Raw genomic sequence first — 23,927 nt, 5'->3', positions numbered from 1 at the left:
CAAAAAGTTCATCATAGCTTGGCAACAATAAGACTTCTGAAGGTTGCTATCACTTTTGCCAACCTAACAATCTCCAAACTTTGTAACACCCAAAACTTTACATCAAAGTTAGAGTTTTTTTTTTTGTTTAGAAAGGTCACATCTCACAAGTACAGTTCTCTGTAAGTAATAGGTCTCACTTCATATTTGGTTGTTTCAAATATGAAGTGGTAGCCTCTTTCTTCAGCATGTGAATATTTATTTACCCCAGCAGAAGGAAAGGTCTCTAAGATTCACATCATAGTTGACCTAGCATTTGCTAGTGAACCATTCCATTTAATCCTTGTACTATTTGATTCCTAATCATGTCTTTGGAAACAGAGGTAGAGGGTGGACTGGCAACTTGTTCCAGGCGACACAGCTGGTCAGTGGTAGGTTAGGGCTATATTAGAATTGTCACTTCAACTTTCCTGGGATATCAGGCACTCATCTACGGTTTTAGGTTTCCTCTTTGTCCCTGAAGAGAATTAGCAGAATTATGTTGCTCACTCCAAAGCATTTTATTGTTTAGCTCTTATTTCCCACAGAAAAAGATGAACCAAGATCTATTTTGATGCTTTGATGATAGTGTTAAGACGTTTAACCCGTGTGTCTATCAACTGTAACTATTGGCATTAGAGTATTAACAAATAGCATTGTTAAATTTAATCACATGTATAAACGAATGCCTGACAAGGTAAAAGCAAGCAAAGGCTCTAAATATTGGAAAGAAGTACCAAGATAATTTGGAAGAAAAGAGGGGTGACTTCTGCTAGGAATCAGAGAGACTTTCATGAATGAAAAGACAGGAAATTAGCAAATTCAACAGCAAGCTTATGATTCAGAGGAAATCTGAATTCTTTGGTTTCTAGAAGGAGTATTTAACTCCACAAAGCTGCTCACCTGTCTTAGATGGGATTACAGATTTGCATTAGGACCCAGAACTATAGCTCAATTGGCTAATTCTCTACCTCCAAGTGCTGGGATCCCATATGTGCGCTGGTTTGTGTCCTGGCTGCTCCACTTCTCCTTCATCTCCTTGATTATGACCTGGGAAACCAGTGGTGGATGACCCAAAGCCTTGGATTCCTGCATTAATGCAGATTCTTACACAGCATCTGCATGGGTGTACAAGAAACAGCTCCTGGCTCCTGACTCTGGATCGGCTCAGCTCTGGCCATTGCAGCCATCTGGGGAGTGGACCAGCAGACACAAGACCTTTCTCTCTATCTCTCCTTCTCTCTGTAAATTTGCCTCTTCAAAAAATGTAAATTTTTTTTAGAAAGAGCTGCATCTGATTTCTACTCCTGCAAAACCTTGTAGAACCTTATTCTACAGTCCCTTCAAAGGTTAAACTCGATCAGTCCAAGTCCCTGATCTATAACCAGACAGCTAAGAAGAGAGTCATTCCTTACCTGGGAAAACTGGGCAAAGCTGCGATCTGAAAACAATGGCACATGTCCCAATAGCTCATGGCAGATGTCCCTGAAAGACAGAAATCATGGAGAGTGGAGGGGAAGAGGGTTTAGCCAAGCAGGCAGTGTTTATGCAAAAAGGATGAATAGGAAGAAAGAGCAACTCATTTAGGCTTACGACTTTACTCCCCAAAATAAATGATAAACTAAGCTTGGAGTCAGGGGAAGAAAGGTACGCATATTGTGTCATGAACACTACCACTGCATGTCTTCATCTTGGCATCTCCTTTTCGTGGGCATGCACAATATGCTGAGTTATTCCCAAAGGAAACTTTTAAAAATGCTGTTCTATTAGTCTTAGGGAGACAACAATCAGGGAAGAAAACTTGCCTTTATTTGATACTGCATGTGCCAAATCCATTATGAGCAGGCTTATTCTACTTTGCAGCACTCAATCTAGTGGGCAAGGAAAAAATCATTTGCGGCATTCTATTTGGGTACATTCTGACCAAGGATAGGAGAAATATAGTGGCCAGTCACTCTGCCTCTAATCAGCAGATAGTCATGGCCAAGACAGATTAGAATCAGCTAGCTGTGTTTATGGTGTTGAGACAGCTAGACTGCCTCTGGAACTTCACATATCTGATTTTGGAACTTCAATGGAACCTCTGTGTCCACACCATGGGGAAGCCTGGATCCTTGTTTCATAGGATGTGTAAATCTCACATCAATCAGCTCTATTTGGACAGGGAAGATACCCAAAATAGATAAGCTTCATAGCACTGCCATCAGAGAATCCAAGAAACCAGTCCTGCAATGAATTTAAATTTCATTCCTGGACCAGAGGAGCCTTCACTGCATCAGGAAGTTTGTAGTGGAAAGTGATACTCACGGTTCAGGTGTGTACATGGGCTTGGACCCATGTCTGATGTACTGTGTGCAGTGGAAGACTCTGAAGGCCAGGCCACCCAAGAAATCCCTAGAGGAAAGCAGGCCAGCCACAGGCCGGAGGCGGAAACCAGTGCAACCTGGAAGGCAAAGAATGGGAACTTAAAGACCATCCCAAGAAAGCCAGAGGAGCCTGAAGACCTTTAGATAAGGAAGCAGTTCTCATATATGTAGCTTCTACAGAGCACAGGCTTTAATGCCAAGCTCACTTGTCTTCAAATCTCTGTCCCACACTGCCTTTTAGACAGATCATGTGTACGAAACAATTCACATTTTGGAACCCAATTTCCTCCTGTACACAAATGTAGATACAGACTTCTTGGGGATGTTCAAGAAGAACAAAAAATGTGCTAATGGCTATAAGGCACTTTCCCCGAGTCTAGCAAATCAGAAACACCCAATAAGTACAGATCTTATTCCTGTTTGTTAAAGTTAAACACATATGCAGTACCTCTCATATTTCCAGAGTATGGAGAGAATTTTTACTCCACTTGTCTGGTGGTAAGAATGTGGAAGGAGCACTCCCAGACTGTAAGAGTGCAGAAGGAACACATCCAGAATTCTGTATTGCTTGTCACACAGTCTGTCCCCTGAGGAACAGTGACCTGTGTGACTGGAGCAGTAACGAGGAAATAAATATCATCTTATCCTTTCTGTACGTTCTTTTCTCGTGAAACCCATGGAGGAGCACATTCTGATCTACCCTTGGCCATGATAATGGGCATGCACTATGTATTGGCAGTAAATTTACTATCAAGGGGTAAAATATTAGTCCATTTTGGTAATACATCTATATTTCATTCCTAAAAGCGCTCTGGGGGACTTACATCTGTCCTTGTGTCTCTGGTTTCTATATCTTTCTGTTAATTTGTTCTAAACTGGGGGGAAGTATGACAGTGGTAAAGATGATACGTGATGACATAGCTAACATCATATATTAGCTACCATACATCAGACACTGCTCTATGCAGTTTGCATATCCTAACCTCACAATAATCCTGGGAGCAGACATTCCTATTATCCTCGGTTTACAGATGGGGAAGTTTGTTTTCTCAATTACAACAATGCAAGTCTCCCACTGTTGGTGTTACTCTCTTACTAATATTTTATTATTGGCCATGGTGACCTGGTTAATTAGGGAAAGAATGTCTTTAGAACTCCTTTCCTTCTCTTACATATTCTCTGTATTTTCAGACTGAAGCTAACTCTCCATGGATTCTGGTTCCTCACCTTATCTTGGAAATCAGCCTCTCTAGATGGACAAAGGATACAGAAGATCATCTAGCCCACCATCAATATATGCTTCTACAGTGTTCTCCCTTAGCTCCTTACACTAGTTATCCATGGACGCACAACTTTAATGCACAGGAAATTCTTCATTTCTGCAACCTGTTCTCTGTTGTCCTAGCTTTCCTCACTCTGCTGGGCACATGGTAGGTAACTGACTGTTCTGTTTCACTTTTGCTGGCAGCAGGAACACCTATCTTCCCTGGATGTGTCATGCTAAAAACTGCAAACCAGATAATGTAGTTACTTCATTGAGTGACTCAGATTGCAGCTCAGTCCACCTTCACTGAGAACCTGCTGCAGGTGCCACATGTTGCTGGCTGCTGGCAAATGAAGCATCTTATTGCATCCTCACTACATCCCCATGAGAGAAGTTGAACAGCTTATACATTCTCCACTTGGCTGATAACAAAACTGAGCCCCGATTCACACAGCTAGAGAGGGTCCATGGCAAAATTCCTACTAGATGCACAGAATTGGAATTCAAGGTTTCTTGGTCCTGCTCCACACATAGTGCACTTCTTACATAAAGGCACCCTGATGGCAGCCATTTCTTAACACAACAGGAATTGTAGGGGCTCTGATTAGGCATCTTGAATTTGTAATAATAATAATAATACATATATGTGGCAAAATCCATTCCTATTTCCTGGATGGAAGCAAGTTGACAGCAGAGGCCAAAGGGGAGGCAGAGAACAATGCAAGTCAGCTTCTGCTGGGAGAATCAAGTGCGGTGCCCAGCCCAGCACACCCACTCACCCTCGCCTCTGTGTGCTTGTCCTCCCTTTCCCTCTCCTCCCTCACTCCCTGCTGGGCCTTTGAACCTGATGTGGACTTACTCTGCAGGAACTGAGAAACATCTTCCAGCTGTGGAATGTTATCCTCGTGGAAGCCACAGTACTTTTCCAGAAGTGGAAAAATGTGATTGTGTTCGTGGCAGGCATGGGTTTTATACAAGGACTTCAGGGTCCTGAACACCGTGCCCCACGTTTTCTTCTCTTCCTCTGTGTATTCCACCCGAGGGATTGGCTGCCCGCTAGAACACAGGCACAAAACAAAACAAAACAAAAAGGTCTGTGTTTCCAGCAGGTTAAACACAGAGCTAACAGGACAAATGAGGGTTAAGCAGAAAGTCAGGGTCTGGAATCTGTGAGGAGTGCAGCTGACTGTATCGGATTTCATAACTTATCTGAAAGAACGCTATTCCTTCATACGGGATACATCATTGTTTTGGTTTCTCACATGAATGAGTGATTTTGTTCTGCAGTGACAAAAACACCCATCCCATCAGCTACACTGAGGATTTGCTCTCACTTTGAGAAGTGAATTGTGCTTTTTTTTTTTTTTTTTTTTTGCTCTTCTGGCTCTCTAATTGTTCACCCAAGTGGAAATACATTGATTTTGAAGGGTCAAGCAGGAAGCAGACATAATAAAGCAATACTGGAGGTGTAAACCAATAAAGAAAGGAGAGATTATATGCTGTAGGCAAAAGCATCTAATTCAGGTAAGGCCACCTTGGTGTTCTATGTTGACTATGTTGACTAAGTGTATTATGCTGATTAAGGTAATTATTGGGTTGAGTAGATGAACTACAGATTAGAGATTCCCTTTTGTAGTGGGCATATACTCTCTAGCTTATTGCTCCTAGGAAATTGTAAAGGTATTTGAATACATGCATTTAAATCATATCCTAAATAAGTACAAATTTTGTCAGCGAAGGAACTAAATTAATTCTACATAAACATTAAATTAATATTGAACAAAGGGTGATGGATAAATGAATAAACAGGTGCTAAGGTAGAAGACACACTTGTCTACACTGAGTTTGCTAGAATGCAAATGCTGAACCCTGCCTCAGAATCCTGAGTCAGTTAGAAAAGGAAAGATCTAGGTGTCTAGGGCTTAGGAAGTTTCCTAGGTGACAGAAGCAAACTACTGTTTACAGCTTTACTGGGTGGAGGTCAACCTAGAGGCACTGAAGTCCATTTCCAAGAGAGATGAACCCAAAGTCTGCAAGCAAGGCTGGTGTGCAAGACAGGGGAGAATGAGACACTGGGCCCTGGACCCGTCAGTGCCTTCAGCTGATAATGTCACCTTCTACTCCTGCCATGTCCAACCACAGCAATTACTGACTCTGTACTAGTATTCTTATTCCCATCTGAAAAATAAGGAGTGAGATAATAAAGATGAATGGAAACAACACCTGGACAGCATTGAGCCAAGCCCTAGGCACATAGCAAAGAGAAAAGGAATGTGACCCTCTACAGGTACTGGTCTGAGGCATCCAGCTTCTCACCTGACCATGCTAGGGGAAGGAAGAGGATGCAGGGTTAGGGGGCAAGTGGCCATGTTCTATGACTCCTCCTTGGCACAAGCCAAGGCTCAGGTAAACCTAGATCTCACCAAGGGCAGAACCATTCTGGATGCTTCTAGAGCCAGGAGACATAACTTCGCTAAGTCCCATCAGCAGCTTTGTCTCCCTGATATCCTACCCAACCTGTTGAAATGCTGTAACCTCAGGGCTCTGCGTGACTGTCAATGTCCTCTTGTATATGTCCTTTCTTTTTTAATTCAGAAATGACACTGTCCCCAAAACACTGAATTTCCCAAACCAGTAAATAATCCCCTTCCAAAATAATATATTTGATATTTGCACTTTTCTCTGGGCTAATACAGGGGAAGAGAAGAGCATGGCATGCTAGACAGATAAAAATCCCAATCTGAAATTGCCCTTCATAGCTGGCTTAGACCAGATGAAAGTAGACCATTGAAGCATGGCTGGCCTAAAATTGCAAATGATTCATTATTTTAGTAAAGAAGCCAACTCCTTCTTGAATGTAAATGATTCTCTTTTTCCTTCTCCCCTGTTTAATGTGGAGAAGACCAGAGGCTGTTTGATACTCAGGAATGAGGCCTTTTATAGTTACTTCAGACATTGCATAATTAGACAACAAAGTTAAGGAGTGAGCTGGACCTCCACATAGTGCGTAATTTTGTTTTGTCTATGGCAAGTATTATTTCAACATATGTTATTAAAAGGAAGGTTTGGACACACACACAGTCACATGTGTACCACACATACAAGTAGGCAGAAGATAGAAATCTCTGTGCTAGCATTTTCTGACCCAGGTCAAAGGACAGTGGGATAAAGAGTCTCCTTCCTTCCCCACCATGCAAGGCACACTTACTGGCGGTAGTTGTAGGCAATGTCAGCAAACTGCTTCCGTCTGGCTCGGTACACGGGATCTTTAAAACCCTGCAAGAAAGGAGACATCTCATGCCTCAAGATTTAGGGGTCTTGTCACCTCTATGTATTTTTTGAATGAGAATTCTTAAACTATGACAGTGCCTGAATCCTACCGATTATACCCTAAACATGGTCTTAGACTTAGGGTAAACTGTCCCGCTGTGTAGTGTGAGTGACACATTAATGTGATACCTTCAATTCAGGTCAAATCTCCCTGCCAGAACATTGTGATGGGAAGATAGGGTACAGGCATACTCTGGTCTGAAAGAACTCTTGTCTGTCACATGTCTAACTTAAAAACCTGATATGTTGGGCAAAGTTGGTAGAGAGATGCCAACTGTGAAGACACATAGAATCCACTTAGCTCAGAGCCGAAATGTTGAGTCAAGAGCTCTGCCCCTTACCTTCATGATAGGCAAGTAGGTACACCGACCACTGTTACAAAGTTGAAAATGCTATTTCTTGGGTGTCGATGATGTGGTGCCTTCAAAAGTTTAGAAAATGCACACGATATTGTAGTTCCATTTTCCCACAAACTTTTCAAAGTACCCTCCTGCCTGTTGAAGACTTAGCATTTTTATAACCCTCCCAACAAACTTGGAAGGTAGAGCAGCATGACTATGAGAAACAGGCTGATAGGGAAGGTGAACCCAGGATGCGGATCATCCAGTTCCCTGTACTTCTCACTGCACTTCCATAATTGTCAGCTTTTACAGCCTGGCAGAGACCTTGCTCACTGAGAACTCTGTCTTGGGACATACAAAAGAAAATGCTGTCTTCTTTGGGCTAACTTGTGAAACAGCCCTTTTTCTGACACCTTTTAAGAGCCCATTTTGGAGTAACAAGAGGTCAAGTTTGCCGTTTGGGGCACATCCCTGGGTTGGAAAGGGTTCCACTGACTGAAAGAGCATTCTCCAAACATGTTGTGATCTGAGTCTTCAGGAGGCAAGAGATTGCTGTTATCCCTGTCATTCTGTGCTTGGCTCCTGCAAACACATCCCCAAAAGCTGTGCCTCCCAACCCTTCAGCTTGCCGTTTCTCTGACCCACCACCCCTCCGACTGAAGGTGTCAGAGAACAGAAGCTGGAGCACAGTGTAAAGCAATCTTTTTAAAACATTTTACAGATCTAATGCTCCCTGATCCTTAGATACTTTTGTTTAGTTTGCGTGCCTGATTCGCTGGCTTGTTTTGTTTGTTTCCTGTGCTATCAGGGGCTATCAGTAATTACCAAGAACCAGAGGTCAATAAATGTAACTTCATCTGAAAACTAGTGGACCTGGTACACAGGAAGAATAACAGATACTTGTTGAAAGAAGAGAGGAAGGGAGGAAGGAAAAACATTTCCTAGGATAAATTTTGAAAAATAGAAAAATCCAAATATTCCATAATACAAACTATAACCCTGTTATTTTCCATATAGCACTAAATGGTTTTGACTCACCCTTTAGAGACAAAAGCTTAAGCACCTGAACTTAAAAACAGCCACTGGGCTCATATCTATGGGGTGGAGATAAGTTAGTTTGAGTTTGGGACAAAGTAATAACAAAAGTGGGCACTACGACTGATTTCCAAGCACTGCCAACACATCCTTGAGGGACCTGACTGCTGGACTAAAGGAATTTATTTGTAGACAGTTTGGTCTATAGATAACGTGAGTGGAAGTTGGTGGATTCATGCTTTCTCCAGAAAGGGGGTGTCCAGAAACCTTTTCCATGAGCATCCGGCTCTATTGTGTTTGTCATTAAAGAACCTTCTCCAGGTGAGTTAAAATTTTTATCATCTGTAAAATTCCTATATTACATAAACACAAAATTACAAATCCAGTAGGCATCAACCATGTCAGTGGGGACACACAAGCACCTAGATGATGTGACAAAAGAAACCCCACACTCTAACAAATGTTACCTGCAGATAGTGGGGAAAGGGAATAGTGAGTGTACCATTCTTCTATGCCATGCATGATTTTTAGGCTTCCTACAGTGAAAAGAGATTACTTTTATGATTTTAAAAAGCAAAATAATATTAAAAATGTACGTCCAGTGCTTTGGGAGACATGTCTGAGGAGTCATACACAGGCGCCTGTGAACATACACATATGTAATATACTAGACAGATTTTTCATGGGAGATTTTCCACCATGGTCCTTTCTAGCTCCATGTTTGTAAGAGGTTCATGATCAACCTGCATGGCGTCCCCGCTAGCTGCCCTCTAGAGGGCACTGCCCTCCTTTGTGGTCAGAGAGATCTGGGGCTGTGAAGCTCAACTTCTCAAGCATCCGTGGGCTGCCAGGTGACCATTGGGTCTTTGTGATATGTATACAAGGAGTACATTCAGAATGAAGCTACCGTTGGGGATGACTGATCACCCTGTCCCAATTTAGACTAATAGCAGTAATTTTGATAGCTACTGCATGTAATTTATTTATAATCACCCTGTCTCAATTAAACTAATAGCAGCAATTTGGGTTGCACTGCCTGTAACCAAGGATGCTTGACAGGAAAAATATATTGTTGGTGAAGGAATAGTGAAAGAGTTGGGGAGGGGGAAAGATAGAGTTCTAGAGGATGCAAAATTGTAACATTCCCCGAATCCTGCATGCAATCTCCTACCTTATCTCATACGTTTTGTTGGGGATGTTGAGATGTGTGGTTTGATGTGGGGGCAGAGTTTTGAGGAGAAAGATGCTATCAAGGAAGGTCTTCTTAACAACTGAGATATTTATTTCATCATTTCTCTGTGTCTTGACTGCACTAAGCCTCAGAAATGCCATCTTTAAGCTAGTGAGAAGAGCACAGATTATAAGGTCAGACAGGCTGGCCAAGAGCATTAATCCATTCATCCACTGAGAATGGCGTGAGATTGTCCGCTCACCTCTCGAAACCTCTGCTTCCTTACCAGGAAAAACAGTTCCTCATACCTGTTTTGGTGTGTTGTGTGGACTGAATTAGGCAAGGAAGGTAGGGCATTACACATAACCGATTACAGAGTAGGCACTTGGAAGATAATGGAGTTGTGCAGTTTGGCAAAATTCAGAAGCCAGGGAGTCTGGCTTAGAGTTTAAGAAGTATGTACTCTGGAACCAGCCATTGAGACCCAGCACTCACCTCTGAACACTTAAAAAAAACAAACTGCAGGATTATTGCTTTACTACTTATACTTTGTCTAGGCAAATATCAACAGGCTTTTGTACCCTGTAATTTCCATGCTAACTGGGAAGGATGGCATGCAGGAAATAAGGTTTAAACTGATATTTAAGTATCCACCACTCCCACCCAAAAGACACTGACCAAAGGCTTGTAAGCCAATAGTCGTGGGAAGTGTTGACAAGGCCCCCTTTGTTTGCTCACTCTGAGTTACTGCTGACAATTGCTACCAGTAAATCTCAAAGTCTATTTGAGAAGAGACTTGGGTGCCTAGTTGTCCAAGCCAGTGAGCTGGGAATCTTCTCCTCTCTTTGTTTCTCCAGGCCCAGTAACCACTTTTCGCCTAGTTCACCTTATGGACTCCTCGAGTCTGTCCTTCTGACTTCATTCTCACTGTCACAGCTGCACGCAGGGGCCTCAGCATTCCCTGCCTGTAACGGTTCTTCCTCTGTTCTTTCATTGCACCTGCTCACCCTGTCCACAGATCTAGCGAGATCCATTTCCTCCTCGAAAACTTTGCATTTATGTGAGAATAAAGTCCCAAGTCCTTTACCCACTCCTCAAGGCTTCACTGGGTCTGGCTTTCTAAATTTCAAGTCTGTTCCTAGCCACTCTTGCCTTCTTAAGGTGCTCAAGTGATGCTGTTTTTGTTGTAACTCTTTCCTTTCCCACATCAAGATCTTCTCTTGTGTTTTTCCTTCTGACTGGCATCCTCTTTGATCTGTTCTTTGTTCCTTGATTTAAACTTTTAAAGATCTTTCCAGTTTATTTCCTTTCCTTCTACAATGCATTTCTCAGTTGCCTCACATTTCCACTGGGGTGCCCCAAGATCTTCCCTTCCTCCTTGCAAAATAATTGCTAAAATGCCTTCCCCAGTCTCCTTGGCAGTGAGTAGTGCCCATGAAGCTGAGCTCTCCTCAGTGGAATCAGAGAGAAGGCATGTGATGTGAGCTACAGCCAGATACCAGTTGTCTTAACTGCCCGGAAGGAACTGTCACTCTGACTCCTCCCAGGCCCTGGGAAAACAAGGGGAGTCCCCAGGAGCTGAAGGAGTGTACAGCCTTGAGCTGGTCAGCACGTTGATTTCTGAAACACTGAACTGAGCAGTTTCCATACTGACCCATACTGGAAGACACCTCAGTCACAGAGCTCTGGGAACTGTTGAATAAATATTGTCTACCTTGGGATCAACTCAGATCTCCCACTTCCTAGAAGTCATCCCTAAATATCCCAGTCACTCTGTAACAGCTCTGTTTTCTGACTCATTATACCTGGTTTACTTGTTTGAGTTATCCATTAACTAATTCTTGCTCAAACTACACGGCAGCTGAAAATGACATTGCTAAATATGCTGTTTAAAAATGTTTCACGGGTAAATATGAGGTAACATTAGGTTGAGTGGATTTCAATTTCGATTTCACAGTGTTTTTCAAAGCATCGAATGAGGTAACCGGCTTGTGTGGGTTTAAGACAGGGTTGCAGAATGCCTCACTGATCTCTTTCACCATGGGATTTTTGTCACAGATGGTTTTGCAAATATTCATAGGGCCTTTTTACTTACAAATTCTTTTGTGCATCCTATGAGATTATAAATTGTGAGGAAGTGAACTTAACTGTAATCTGATACTCTGGACCAAAGTGTAACACACAAGTGACAGTGGGCATCACGGAGGCATGCACTCAGGTCCTGTTACTAGAGCATGCACAAGGGTTTTTCTGCAGCCAACGGGTGACAAGGCTCTAAGTCTAGGGAAGAAACTGGGAGATGAAGAGAGATTTCTCAGTGTGGAACAGGATAGAGGAGATGTTGAGAAAGCGTATTTTACACAAAGGAAACTACATGATCAGAGAGAAGGCAGTCTATTTTGAAAGTTGAAGTCAAACCAAACCAGTTGGATTCAGCCTGCCAAGTTTGTACGTGCCATCCCAGTAACCTTGTGTGTCCCTTTGAGAAGAGTGGACACCCCCTTCTCCAGCTCTGTAACAGGGACCTCCTGGCGGGCAGCAGTCACACATGGATTTTATCACTTCCTCCACCTTTCCTTTACATACCTTGAACACAGTTCCCATCCATGGGAGACCCTGTGGCCCTCACCAGCTCAAGTTTCTTGTCTGGAAATGAGCAGCACAACTTGCACGAGGTGGTGAGTACACTGGAGTTAAAGAAAAGCGTGCCAAGCCTTAACTATCTGGCACAGTCATGCCATTGGCTTTGTAAATGTTTGTGCAAGGATAAAAGAAGAAGGGCAGGAGAGAGACTGGCAACCAAAGCAGGGGGGCTGCACAGACGGGGAGCTGCACAGACAGGGGGCTGCACAGACAGGGGGCTGCACAGACAAGGGGCTGCACAGACGGGGGGCTGCACAGGCGGGGGGCTGCACAGACAGGGGGAGGCATAACTGTCCTGGTGAGTGTTCCCACCGAGCCCAAGCTGAGAGGCAAATGCCCTTGACCCTGTGTTTTGAGAACAATCCTTTCTTTAACTTCATTTCCCAACGTGTGGGCTGTCCTGTAGTCCCCGATGTGAGACATTGGGTCGAACATCAGTGCCTGCTGCCAAGGGCAGGAGGTCGGGGACAGAGAGAGCCTACGGAACACACAGGGGCAGAGCAGAACAGAGGGTCCTTTGGGAAGAACACCCTCTTCACTCTTGAGGCTGGTGTCTGCTTGCAGTCCTCCCCCCCACCCAGAGGCCAGGCATGCAGGACCTGCAGGGCTGTGGGGGAGCAGCCTTGACAGCTTGCTTTGACCTTGGCCTGTGTCGAAAACCAAGGAACATAGACAGCCTGGTGCTTCCTCTTCAGGGGACTGTGTACCTGATAAATTGCATTTTTATGAAAAAAAAAATCCTGACAATGAGGCCAGGGAGCCAAGGATTGGGCTGAGCTTGCACAGAGAAATGAATTCCAGAGAATTCTAAGGTCAGTCAGGCTGCTCTGCAAGGACACAGGCTGAGCGGGAGGAAATGTCTGTCTCTCTGGTTGGCTTCTTGTCACGAAGAAGCAGGGAGTGAAGGGTCAGAGGGCCCATGGGAGGGAAATCGAGTCAGGGCAGGAATAAAGGGCGCAGTGAGAGACACAAGTACCCCGATGGGTAGACCCCACCGGCGGGGTCCAAGGCATTACAGAACTTTGCCGAGAGAAGACATCCCTGGAGCTGTTCCACTTATAGGGCTGTCACCAGGAGGCAACAGGCAGAGGCCTGAAGAAGGGGGCCCTGCAGCAGGGCAGCCCTTGCCACCCTGGGCACCACAGGTCCTGACCACATCACAGACAGAAAAGTGAAACTCAGGCCAGTGTGCCTTTGGGCCTTTGGAAAGGGGGGGTCTAAGTGTCATGTCCACGGAGGTTTCTACACAACTTCTCTCTTTGGCTTAAGGATGGCTGCATATCATGGTTAACATTTGAGGAGCCCACAGGAAGCTCACACAGAGAGGTGTAGAACAGGATGTTCTCCCCAGGGCTACTACAGCAATAGCAAAAGGCTTGAAGACTCACAAAGCTGTGCTGCCGAGGGTTGGTTAGCACTGCTAACCATTTTATCCTAATTAGGATAAAATGCCACTGCCTGGGAAAGCGGCTGAAGATGGTCTGACAGAAATCCAACTGCAAGCCAGACTCCTGCTTCAACTCACTCTCACATACATCTCACGCTTCGCCAGCCGTTCCCACCATATCCCACATACTTTCAGAACTCTGTCTTTGCGTTATGCATTTTTGTCATCTTCTACTAAGGTATAAGATCCAATCCCTGCGGCCAGTGTGGTGACTCAACAGGCTAATCCTGCACCTGTCACCCCGGCATCCCATCAGGCTCCAGCTCTAGTGCTCTGCTTGGGATCCAGCTCCCTACTTCTGACCTGTAAAGCTCAAGTCCATGGGCCCTCGCACCCACTTGGGAGACCCAGAAGAATCTCCTGGCTCCTGACTTTGGACTGGCTCACTTCTGGCTGTTGCAACCATTTGGGGAGTAAACCAGAAGATGGAAAATTTCTCTCTCTGTCTCTCCTCTTCTCTGTAAATCTGCCTTCCAAATATAAATAAATAAATATGAAACAAAAACAGTCCAATTCCATTGATGCTAATCCCATTGCCTCCTGCAGAGGGCAGAGTTGCTAGTGGAGTTTAGTGTTTCCCATGTCCTCGACTGACACTTTTATAAAGTGAACATATGTAAAAATAAGGATCATGTGTGTGCCTGTGTGTGTGTACATGCATCATAGAGACACAACAGCTTCTTGACAGGGATCACATTTGTTCTAACAATGATGGTGACCATAATAATGGTCATGGCTGAGATCGTCTCGTTCATTTTTGATCTCCCAGTCCTGACTAAAGGAATAACTCAACAACCATGTTCCCAAGTAGGATGTGAAGGCGGGGATGCGGGGAGGGGGAAGAACCAAAAGGACCTTGTTCTAAGGACCAGGACTCACAGGGTGGTCAGCATCCAGTTCTGCTCCGTAGCTGAGGATCTGGTTGGCAAATCTGTCCAGCTCTTGAATGGTTCTGGGGAACCAGGGCACTACAACACATAAAAATAAAGTCTTGAGTAGACACAAGCCTAAGACCTCTCTGAGCTCACACATGCTGGGTCAGCGTCAGAGCCTGGTCATGGGTATTAGGAAGCGGGTTCCACCTACCCCCCAAATCACTACAGTTGAAAACGGAAATTCCACTTCCCTTGGAAGATGGTTTAAAAGTGCATTCCCCAAATATTCTCTTTGCTGGAAGTTCCCTGTAACCATACCTTCAGAACTCCTCTCCTTCACCCAGCACAAGACTTGGACTCAGCGGTTTCCTTTGGTACCAGGATATTTGCTGTGGGCCCCAGATACGGAGTACACGAAACCCAAGCTGCTCTGTTGTCACCAAGGATGAGCATTTGAGGCTCTGTCCCTCCCTGGGGTCCCCACCCAGCAGCCCCAGGCACCCGGGACGGCTAGTGAGAAAGCAGACAAAGGGGTCCAGGTCATGGGTGGGGTGAAGATGTGTTGCAGAGCCTGCGGAATTTGTGGGTTTGTTCCTGCGGAAGCACAGTCAGGGAGGAGATGGGACCTGCGTCACCTGGTCCCTGGGTGTGAGCTCCTGCAGAGACAAGAATCCCAGAGAAAGGGGATGGTACCCCATTTCCCATGGCTTCCAGGAAAGCAGATACACTGAGACAGAATTGTCCCAGAAAGGAAGAGAGGCCTGAAAGCACTGGAATGTGAGCTGGCTGATGGTAGGAAACGTGAGTGCTTGGTAGTTCTAGAGGAAAAGGAGAGAGGGAGGTGGGGAAAGAGGGGAGGACAGAGAAGGAGCTAACAAAGTTACCCATGAGTTGACAGCGGGAATGACCATCCACAGGATGTCTTCTGTAGCTAGTTGCTGGCCCTAAAACATCCCAAAATGAGAAAGGTGTTATTGTAAGAAATGAGGCTCTGACAAACTCAACGACTGGTATTACATAGGGAATACAAAAGTCACAGAGCCAGAGAGAATCCAGAGACCAAACCACAGTGAGGCCAAGAAAGGCAACCAGAGCACCTAAGCCTTCCTCTAAATGAAGGTTGGGGGAAAGATGAGCTTTCCATCCATAGCAGGCTTCAGCATCAAGGTTCTACCTGTGCTCTGTTTCGGTCCATCCTCAGTTAAACGGATATTACAACAAAGGAAGAACGGCAAATTTTTTTTGAAGCCGTATTGTGTATCAGGCCTGGGCTTTGCGTTTGTGGCACAGTAGTTTCTTTATGGGGAGGACTATGTAAGAAGTAAAAGGCAAAGCAAGATAGTTTTCCACCTTATAACTGTAATCTCTGCATCTGACTTATCCAGGTGGATGAGAAAGAACATGTGTGCCATCTAGTGGAAAAGATGGGGAAGTGCCACCCATGAACTTAAGGGTTATCTAGGCTGTCGTAACTGTCCCTTCAGATCGTATCTGAGAAGCTAAGCTACCCACTGCCGATGCCAATTACAAAAGCCAACACAGTGCACTTCTAAATACTCTACCTGAGGCCTGATGCCTTGGCTCTGCTGGATAATCCTCCCCCTTTAAGCTCCGGGATCCCATATGGGCACTGATTCGTGTCCGGGCTGCTCATCATTTATCTATCCATCTACCTATTCACCTATAACAGAATAACTAGCTCCCTGCTTGTGACCCAGGAAAGCAGAGAAGGATAACCCAAAGCCTTGGGACCCTGCACCTGTGTGGGAGACCTGGTAGAGGCTCCTGGATCCTGGCTTCTGATTCAGCTCAGCTCCAGCCATTGCAGCCATTTGGGGAGTGAACCAGCAGATGGAACATATTTCTGTCTCTCCTTCTCTCTGTATCTTTGTCTTTCCAATAAAAATAAATCTTTTTAATGAAGAAATTCTGCCATGATATTTCTACTGTCAAAACCATCTTTCCAACTCAGTTTCTAAAAAACAAGCAAACAGTTGTGCAGTGGCTACTGTTGGTGTCCCCATATGACAACTGAGAAACTAAGACACAGAAGGGTTGGGATCTGGCTAACCATGCTGCCTCCGGTCCTGACTGCCAGCCCATCCTGCGACTCCTGAAAAGCCTCTGCCACACAGCTCAGGGCTAGCTCTGGAACATGCTTGGCATTTTCCACTCAAAACTTTCACACCCAGGAAGCACACCCACTCCCTATGGATGCCACTAACAGGTGTACTGGTCCTAATTCCAGCTAGTCCTTACATACAGCCTACATGCCTGGTACTCCCCTACACACCTCACATGTACTGACTCCTTCACCCTCACTGCAACCTCAGAAGGAACGCATTCCTATCAGGCCCCATTTATATGTATATACATACATATATACGTAAAGTGAGAACCAGGGAGGGTAAGTCCCTGGGTTGACCTCTCTGGCCCAGATGCTGAAACGCTGGGGGGGCTCAGCATCATGCTCCATCCACCTGCTATGGAACCTGGTTCTCATTTTCATCACCTAACTCCTACCCAAGCTCCCTGTCCTGGAGTCTGGCCTGTTCCATGGCTGGCGAAGCTCTGTGGTCACCAGGTACTCAGTATAATGCCCTCCAGCTTCATTGATGTCACTGAGAACAGCAGGGTTTGTTTCCCCCTGATGTTTGAATCACATTCTGTTATAAGTGAACGCGTAGATGGATAGATAAATGATGGACAGACAGACTTGCTTTATCCATTTGTCTGTCTGTATGTGTTCTGGCTGCTGCGATAACAAATGCTGGGAACTTGAGACTAGGTGCTTCTCTTCAAACACTGATTCACATCCTCTGGATAAATGGATTAGAGTGGTATTTCTGATATTATAGGGTAGTTCCACTGCTAATTTTTCAGGAATCACCAGCCTGGTTTCTGTAGACGCTATACCAATTTCTATATCCCAGCAAAAGTGTACAAAGATTTTCTCTTCTCCACATCCTTGTAAATACTTGCTATATCTTTTTTTTTTTTTTTTTTTTGCTTGATTAGGTAGGGAGGCGGAGAGGTTGCAATCTTAGTCACCAAAGGCCTTCAATGGTTGAGACTAGTTCAGGCCAATCCCAGGAGCCTAAAATTCCCTACTCTATGCGTGGGAGATGCACTTGGTACGGAATGAAGTACTTGGGCCTTCATCTGCTGCTCGCCAAGGTGTACATTACCAGGAAACAGAAATCAGAAGCAGAACTGGGACTTGAACCCAGGAGCTCCAATTTGGGGTGCTAGAGTCCTGAGTGGCATCTTTTAAAAGATTTATTTTTACTTATTTGAAAGACAAACTGATAAGGAGACACAGAAAGAGAAATCTTCGCCCCCCCACCCACCGCTTCACTCCCCAGTGGCTGCGGTGTCTGAAGATAAGTCAAGACAAAGCCAGGAGCCAGGAACCTAGAGCTGCGTCTGGTCTCCCACGTGATTTCAGGAGTTTGGACCAACTTTCCTCACTTTACCAAACACCTGCTTCATCTCTTGTTTTTCCTGTTACCCAAATGATGCCCTTTTAAAATACATGCTACAGACTCAAGGGAGAAAATTCTGGGACGTGACTCTGGCTTCACCTCCACCCTTTGCCCTTCGTGACTCACTGAGAAATAACATCCTACTGCGCAAGCTGAAGCCGCTTGGCCTCACCTTTGCTCCGAGCGTCTCTGGCCATACCCCAGACGAACACCAGAGGGCAGCAAAATCAGCACGTTTCCAACTCTGGATAAAATACCAACCGGGTCACATGGCTTAGTTCAGGTCTCTTGGGCGGGAGAATTGGAAAGAGGTGAAAAGACTCAAACGATTCGAATCAAACAGACACCACCTCCCATGTCTGCACTCAGGACCTTGTCACAGAAACTGTGAAGACACCCAAAGCAGCACGTGAAAATGAACTAATCTGCCTGGCCAGGTTTGGTTGCGATAAAAAAACAGTACAAAACACAAAATGCCAAGGCGAAATGGCCTGTGCCAGTAGGGAATGCAGCACCCAACCAGCACACCTCCCACTGGTTTAGGTGAGGGACGAGTGTGTGATGGGCAGAGCTGGGGAGAGCTACAATATTTATTGGTTCCAATGGAGGTCGGGGCTCAGAATAGATCCAACCCAGGGGTTACAACCACCAGCTGATTGCAGTGATGGACTGTGGCGGGCACTGTGCTTACTAGTAGTGCATGTAGGAGCCTGGACTGGGAACACCTCAAAGTTTCTTTGGGGATTCCCCTGAACAAAATGGAGGGATCAAAACATTAACCAAGAAAAGATGGAAGATGGAGTAGATCAATCAACCACCTCAGCTATACACTTCCAGCGGAAAACTGGACAAGGGGAAACTCTAAGATGGACTATGTCAATCAGTGGACTCTGCACCGGCCTCATCGTACCTGGACTGTTGCTGATGATATGTTGGAGCTTCTAATTGATCGAGGTGACGCTCTGCTGGCTCTGCCTTCAGACTTGAGAGGGCCTCCCTAAGAGGCCGTTGAACTTGACTGGACAGTGGGATGCTGGACTCTGTATGGTGTGAGCTTTTAATTAGGGAATCCCAACGGAACCTGAGCTGTGGTTATGCATCATGGTGAAGGAATCCACAATGGGGGAAGGGTTTGGGGTGAAGGGGGGAGAATCCCAGTACCTATGAAATTGTGTCATGTAATACAATGTAATTAATGAATAAAAAAGAAAAAGAAAATGAGCTAATCTGATTGAACTTTTCCAAAGAGAGGCCTGGGTTGCTGGGGTCAGTCTCCATCCTCAGCTTTGTAGGACCTGGGTGAGGAGAGGGACTTGGCTCATTCACAGAGGAGAGAGCCATGTGACCCCATCCTGATGTAGCAGAGTCCCGAGCCACAGGCAGGCTGGTGGCCTCAACCACATGGACTCCTGTTCCAACCTTACTCTGCTACTTCATGATGTTAAGATATTGTTCCAGTTATTCGGCCTCCTTTCCCCCTAGTTCTGCATCTACAAAATGCTGCAAAACTATGTCCTTTGGGATGCTGATGGGAAGGTTAAGCTGTGCTCCTGCACGTACAGTGCTTAGAGCGGTGCTCAGCACATGGCAGGTGTTTGAAGTCTTTCAGTAGCGTTATTATCAATACTATCATTGTCGTTATCATTGTCATTATCAATACAGGAGGTTAAGAGATAGCATACTTAACCCAGGAAGCAGCCCAGGCCTACCTGGGATCTGTTCCTACTTTCTCCCCAGGTACCACTTGAGGTCAAGGCCTGTGTCATCTGGGATGGAAGGAGGGTGCAGGCCAGCTCTAACGATGAAGAGACAGAGTCCTCCAGCTGTCCTGCAGGTGAGCAGGGAGGAGGAGAATCATGAACGGAGTGGACAAGGAGCAAGGCAGCTCACTTCCTGGCTGTGCAGGGCTCTGCAGCAAGCAATGTGGGGACCTCGGGAGTGGAAGATCGGTGTCCCACAGATGAGCTCCAGACAATATCAGCATCAAGCTTTTATACTGATACCTTCCGCTGCATCAAGGGTGTGCACATCTTCAGCCGGAAGCCAACAGACCTGCGCTCAAACATCCACAAGCTAAAAGAGGCTGGGCTAATACTTGATTCCTGAAACTCCAGCTCTTCATCTGCGAAGTGGAAGAAGCCACAGAGTTTTCACCTGCCTTCGTGGTTCGGGATGGAAGCAAGGGACCCACGGCAGGTGAATCTGTGCTGTCTTCTGTTACACTTGGACCACCCAACAAACCCCAAGGAGCCTTGTCTAGCTAAGTAAATGCACTTACACAGGCGGAAGAGTTCTGTGTGGCTTGGAACAGATGTGAAACAGGGTCTCCTTTGTTTGAGATCCCTGGTCTCTCACCTGGAGCAGGTAAGGATGCCCTCAGCAGGCTTGAGGAAGGTCCCTAGGACAGCCTGGCTCCTACTCCCCTACCCCATCCAATCCCAACCCGCTTTCTTTAGAGGTCGTAACATTCGAATACCCACATTCTGCCTTACACATCAGCTTTCTCCTCTGTGAATGAGCCAAGTCCCTCTCCTCATCCAGGTCCTACAAAGCTGGGGATAGAGACTGACCCCAGCAACCCAGGCCTCTCTTTGGAAAAGTTCAATCAGATTAGCTCATGAATGACCTTGCCAAATACCTCAGTGGTGGGTTGGCCTCTGTAAGCCCCTCCACGGACTGTTGGGCCTGCACTTAATGAATGACTGGGGCAGGCTGGTACAACAGATAACAGAGACCCTCTGTGAAGCCAGAGGGCCCCGGGGAGTCAGGGGGGTAGATCATTAATAAATATTGATTTGGCTGCAGAGGAAGTAGCCCGTTGGAGAGCTGGCTCTGGACACCCACGTCGTGGTCCCATTAAGCTGGGGTCAACTGCTCAGCCAGGAGGCTGTGTGGCGGCTGCTGGCCCAAGAGTGTTCCTGACCAAAAGGCCCATGGGCCTGGCTGGAGCCTGCTTCCTGCACAGCTCCTGCTTCCTGGCCAGAGGGTCAGGGCAGACCCATTAAAGTTACACAGCAGTTTAGGGTGCAGGTGAAGTCTAATCTATGCCCCTCCTCCATCAGGCCTTCAGCAGCCCCAGGGTTTAGCCAACAAGGCACCCAGGCTCGCCTCCAATCTGTCTCAAGCAGAGCAATAAATCCTTCATTTCTTGTGCTCAGAATAGAACGATGCTTCCCCTGCCTTCCTCCCAGACTCCTCGGTGTCTCCTCTGAGGCAAAAACTTAGAGCCCTGCTCAGTAGCAATAGCTCTGTTGACCTCAGTGGCTCCTGCAAAGATAGAGAAGGGGGTCTTGCTGGCATCCCGCAGGATAAAGAATAGGGAGAGCTTTATTTTCCTCTTTAGGATCAATATTGGCATGTAGACAGTGGTCAGGACAGGGGTCAGGAGTGGCGACTACAGCGTCAAGCATCTGTTCTCTCTATCCGTGTGTGAAAATGAGAATGCTGGGGCTGACACTGTGGCAAAATAGACTAAGCCTCCACTTGAGCCACCAGCACACTATATACACACTGGCATGTGTCCTGGCTGCTATACTTCCCATCCAGCTCCCTGCTATGGCTTGGGAAAGCAGCAGAGCAAGGTCCCAGTTCTTGGAACCCTGCACTTGTGTGGGAGACCTGGAAGAACTCCTGGCTGCAGATAGGCCCAGCTCCAGCCACTGCAATCATCTCTCTCTCTCCCGCCTTCTCACTGTAACTCTGCCTTTCAAATAAAAATAAAATACATCTTTAAAAAGTAAGAATCCTGAAACCCCATGAATAAAACTTACCCCTAACATGAAATAGAATGAATTGGATAGAAGGAGTGATTGAATGGGAATAGGTGAAATCATGAATAGATAACAGCCCTTTAGAATTATTTATCAAAACCAATCACGAAAGCTGAAACCACCTCCCCGATAACCCTTACAAGAGCTCACATGTCCCATAAGTGTAGTTATTAGCAATGTCCCTGGTACATTTCAAATACACAATTTTGTCTTGGGAAGGCTCACACTACGCTGGGATATGGTGATTTGCCATTGACTCCTGGAATTACAATAAACTTTTCTTGGGCCAAATAGAACACAAATAGTGCCCCTCACATTGACTGTGTATCTCACTCCAGGAGGTCTTCACTGGTCCTGATCTTTTCCCCTTCACTGTCTGAACCCAATATTGGGAGCAATGCACCTGTTAACTCACTCTTGAGGAATGCTTTCCTATCCATGCCATATATGTTATCGCATCGTGCAGCAATGGCCTCCCAGTATAGAGTACGTGAGGCTAGGGACCATGTCTGCCTTTCTCATCCTACAGCCTAGCACATGACGCTGAATGTGTGCTCATTCACCATCAGGGGTATGAGTGAATCCCCAGGTGACTTATGGACAACATGCGAAAGAGAGAAGAAGGTGGGAAAAAATGACTGCAGTTCTGGAGAAACAGCAGTGAGAGAAAGGTTTGTAAAGGTTCGAGAGGCAGAGTTTTAAAATGTTTAATTCATAAAACGCCAAAGAGTGGGAGAATTCCTGCGGGAACTTCTGTCAAATGCTACAAAAACATCGAGGAGAGTGAAAGCAGCAGGACTGTCAGGATTGGATTCTCTCCGTGAGCCATAGAACGTGGTAGAGTGACTCTCAGTCCCACTTTAGAGAGAAGCTGGTCACAGGGTTCAAACTTGTACAAAGAAGGAACCCAGAAGAACCTGGTGCTTGACACCGTGAGTTCCTCCTTCTTGAGTCCCTGTGATTCCCCTTCAGTCCACCACTGATGGTAAAGCGACATTCAGTTACAATCATTTCACATGCTTTTATTACCTCTTTCCATCCAGGAAATAAACTTCCCCCATGGCAAAAAAGTATTCATAGCTTAACTCCCTGTATTTTCATACTAAATAGCATATCATGATGGCCTTTCTTTATCAAAGATCAGGATTTTTAGGATTCTAGACTTGCTCAATGGTAAGATTCACCTAGTATCCTTATAGAGGGCTCAAGGATATGTTTAATGGCAATATTTTACATGGATCTTACATGTACGTATACAAATTTTATTATATAATCTACAAACCAACTATTTGCACCCAGATTACTTCATGTTATAAATTAGTAGAAGGAGACTTCAAGAACACAAACAACTACAGCCCAGGAGCTGAAGTGGACCAGTGAGGACCACGAAAGTAGGCTGCCTTCCAACTTCACCTCTGTCTTACTTCTTAATGCTAACAGCAAAAACAATGCAATCTGCTGGCACCAGCAACCCGAGTTGGTTATAGCAAATCCCAAACGACACAACCCAAGGGAAAGAGTTTTGAAAGCATTATTTGGCACATAAATGAGGGATTTCCTCTCAGAATGAGAGCCTGCCTGTAATTTTCTCAGCTTCCTTACTATGAAGCGCTGTGGTCTGGCCTACTGTGTGAGCTTCAGAAATAGTATTCATTTAGATCTCTCCTTGCCAGCGACTAAAGCCTTCTCGGACAGACTGCAGAGGGCAACCAGACATCAACACGGAGAGACTCCATACTCCGTTCCTGGGTTAATGTCATCTTAAGTGGGATCTTCTTGATTTGATGAGTCAGAATGCTGAATTTTTTTTTAAGTCACTTCCAGAGCCTCCAGGACTTAGAACTGGAGCAAGGCTCCAGAAAGACTAAACAGGGTCCTCAAACTCGGTTGTTTCACAAGCCTGAAGATGCACTGTTTCCTAAACCCAAACATCTTTCTATAAGCTTAGTCATAAAATGTATACACAGAGCAAAGAAAAATATATGAGAAAAGATTTATAATGAAAGCAAGGGCCTGAGAAGAGAGAAGCAATAGATCAATGGAAGGAGAAAGAGAGAGAGAGAGAGAAACACAGGTGATGGGAATGCAAACAAACTCGAACTATCTGGAGTCCCCTCTTCATCCCTAACAGCTTCTATTTAATATCTTTAACTCTTTAGGAATCATGGTCTCTTGAAAGTCT

The 23,927-nt window shown here is 45.5% G+C and overlaps 1 protein-coding gene across 1 annotated transcript in view; it reads right to left on the bottom strand.

Annotated features, from left to right (window-relative positions):
• Positions 1-23,927, bottom strand: part of PAH (phenylalanine hydroxylase) — a 46,222-nt gene that overhangs the window by 9,237 nt on the left and 13,058 nt on the right. The window contains exons 4-8 of the mRNA XM_004589597.4: positions 14,495-14,583; positions 6,857-6,924; positions 4,508-4,704; positions 2,326-2,461; positions 1,434-1,503 (exon numbers count right to left, since the gene is read on the bottom strand). Of these exons, the coding sequence (XP_004589654.1) occupies positions 1,434-1,503; positions 2,326-2,461; positions 4,508-4,704; positions 6,857-6,924; positions 14,495-14,583 (560 nt within the window). The remainder of the gene's footprint in view (positions 1-1,433; positions 1,504-2,325; positions 2,462-4,507; positions 4,705-6,856; positions 6,925-14,494; positions 14,584-23,927) is intronic.

The sequence above is a fragment of the Ochotona princeps genome, chromosome 15 (assembly GCF_030435755.1).
Source record: "Ochotona princeps isolate mOchPri1 chromosome 15, mOchPri1.hap1, whole genome shotgun sequence".
Classification (NCBI taxonomy): Eukaryota; Metazoa; Chordata; class Mammalia; order Lagomorpha; family Ochotonidae; genus Ochotona; species Ochotona princeps.
This window is presented reverse-complemented; position numbering and strand designations above follow the sequence as displayed.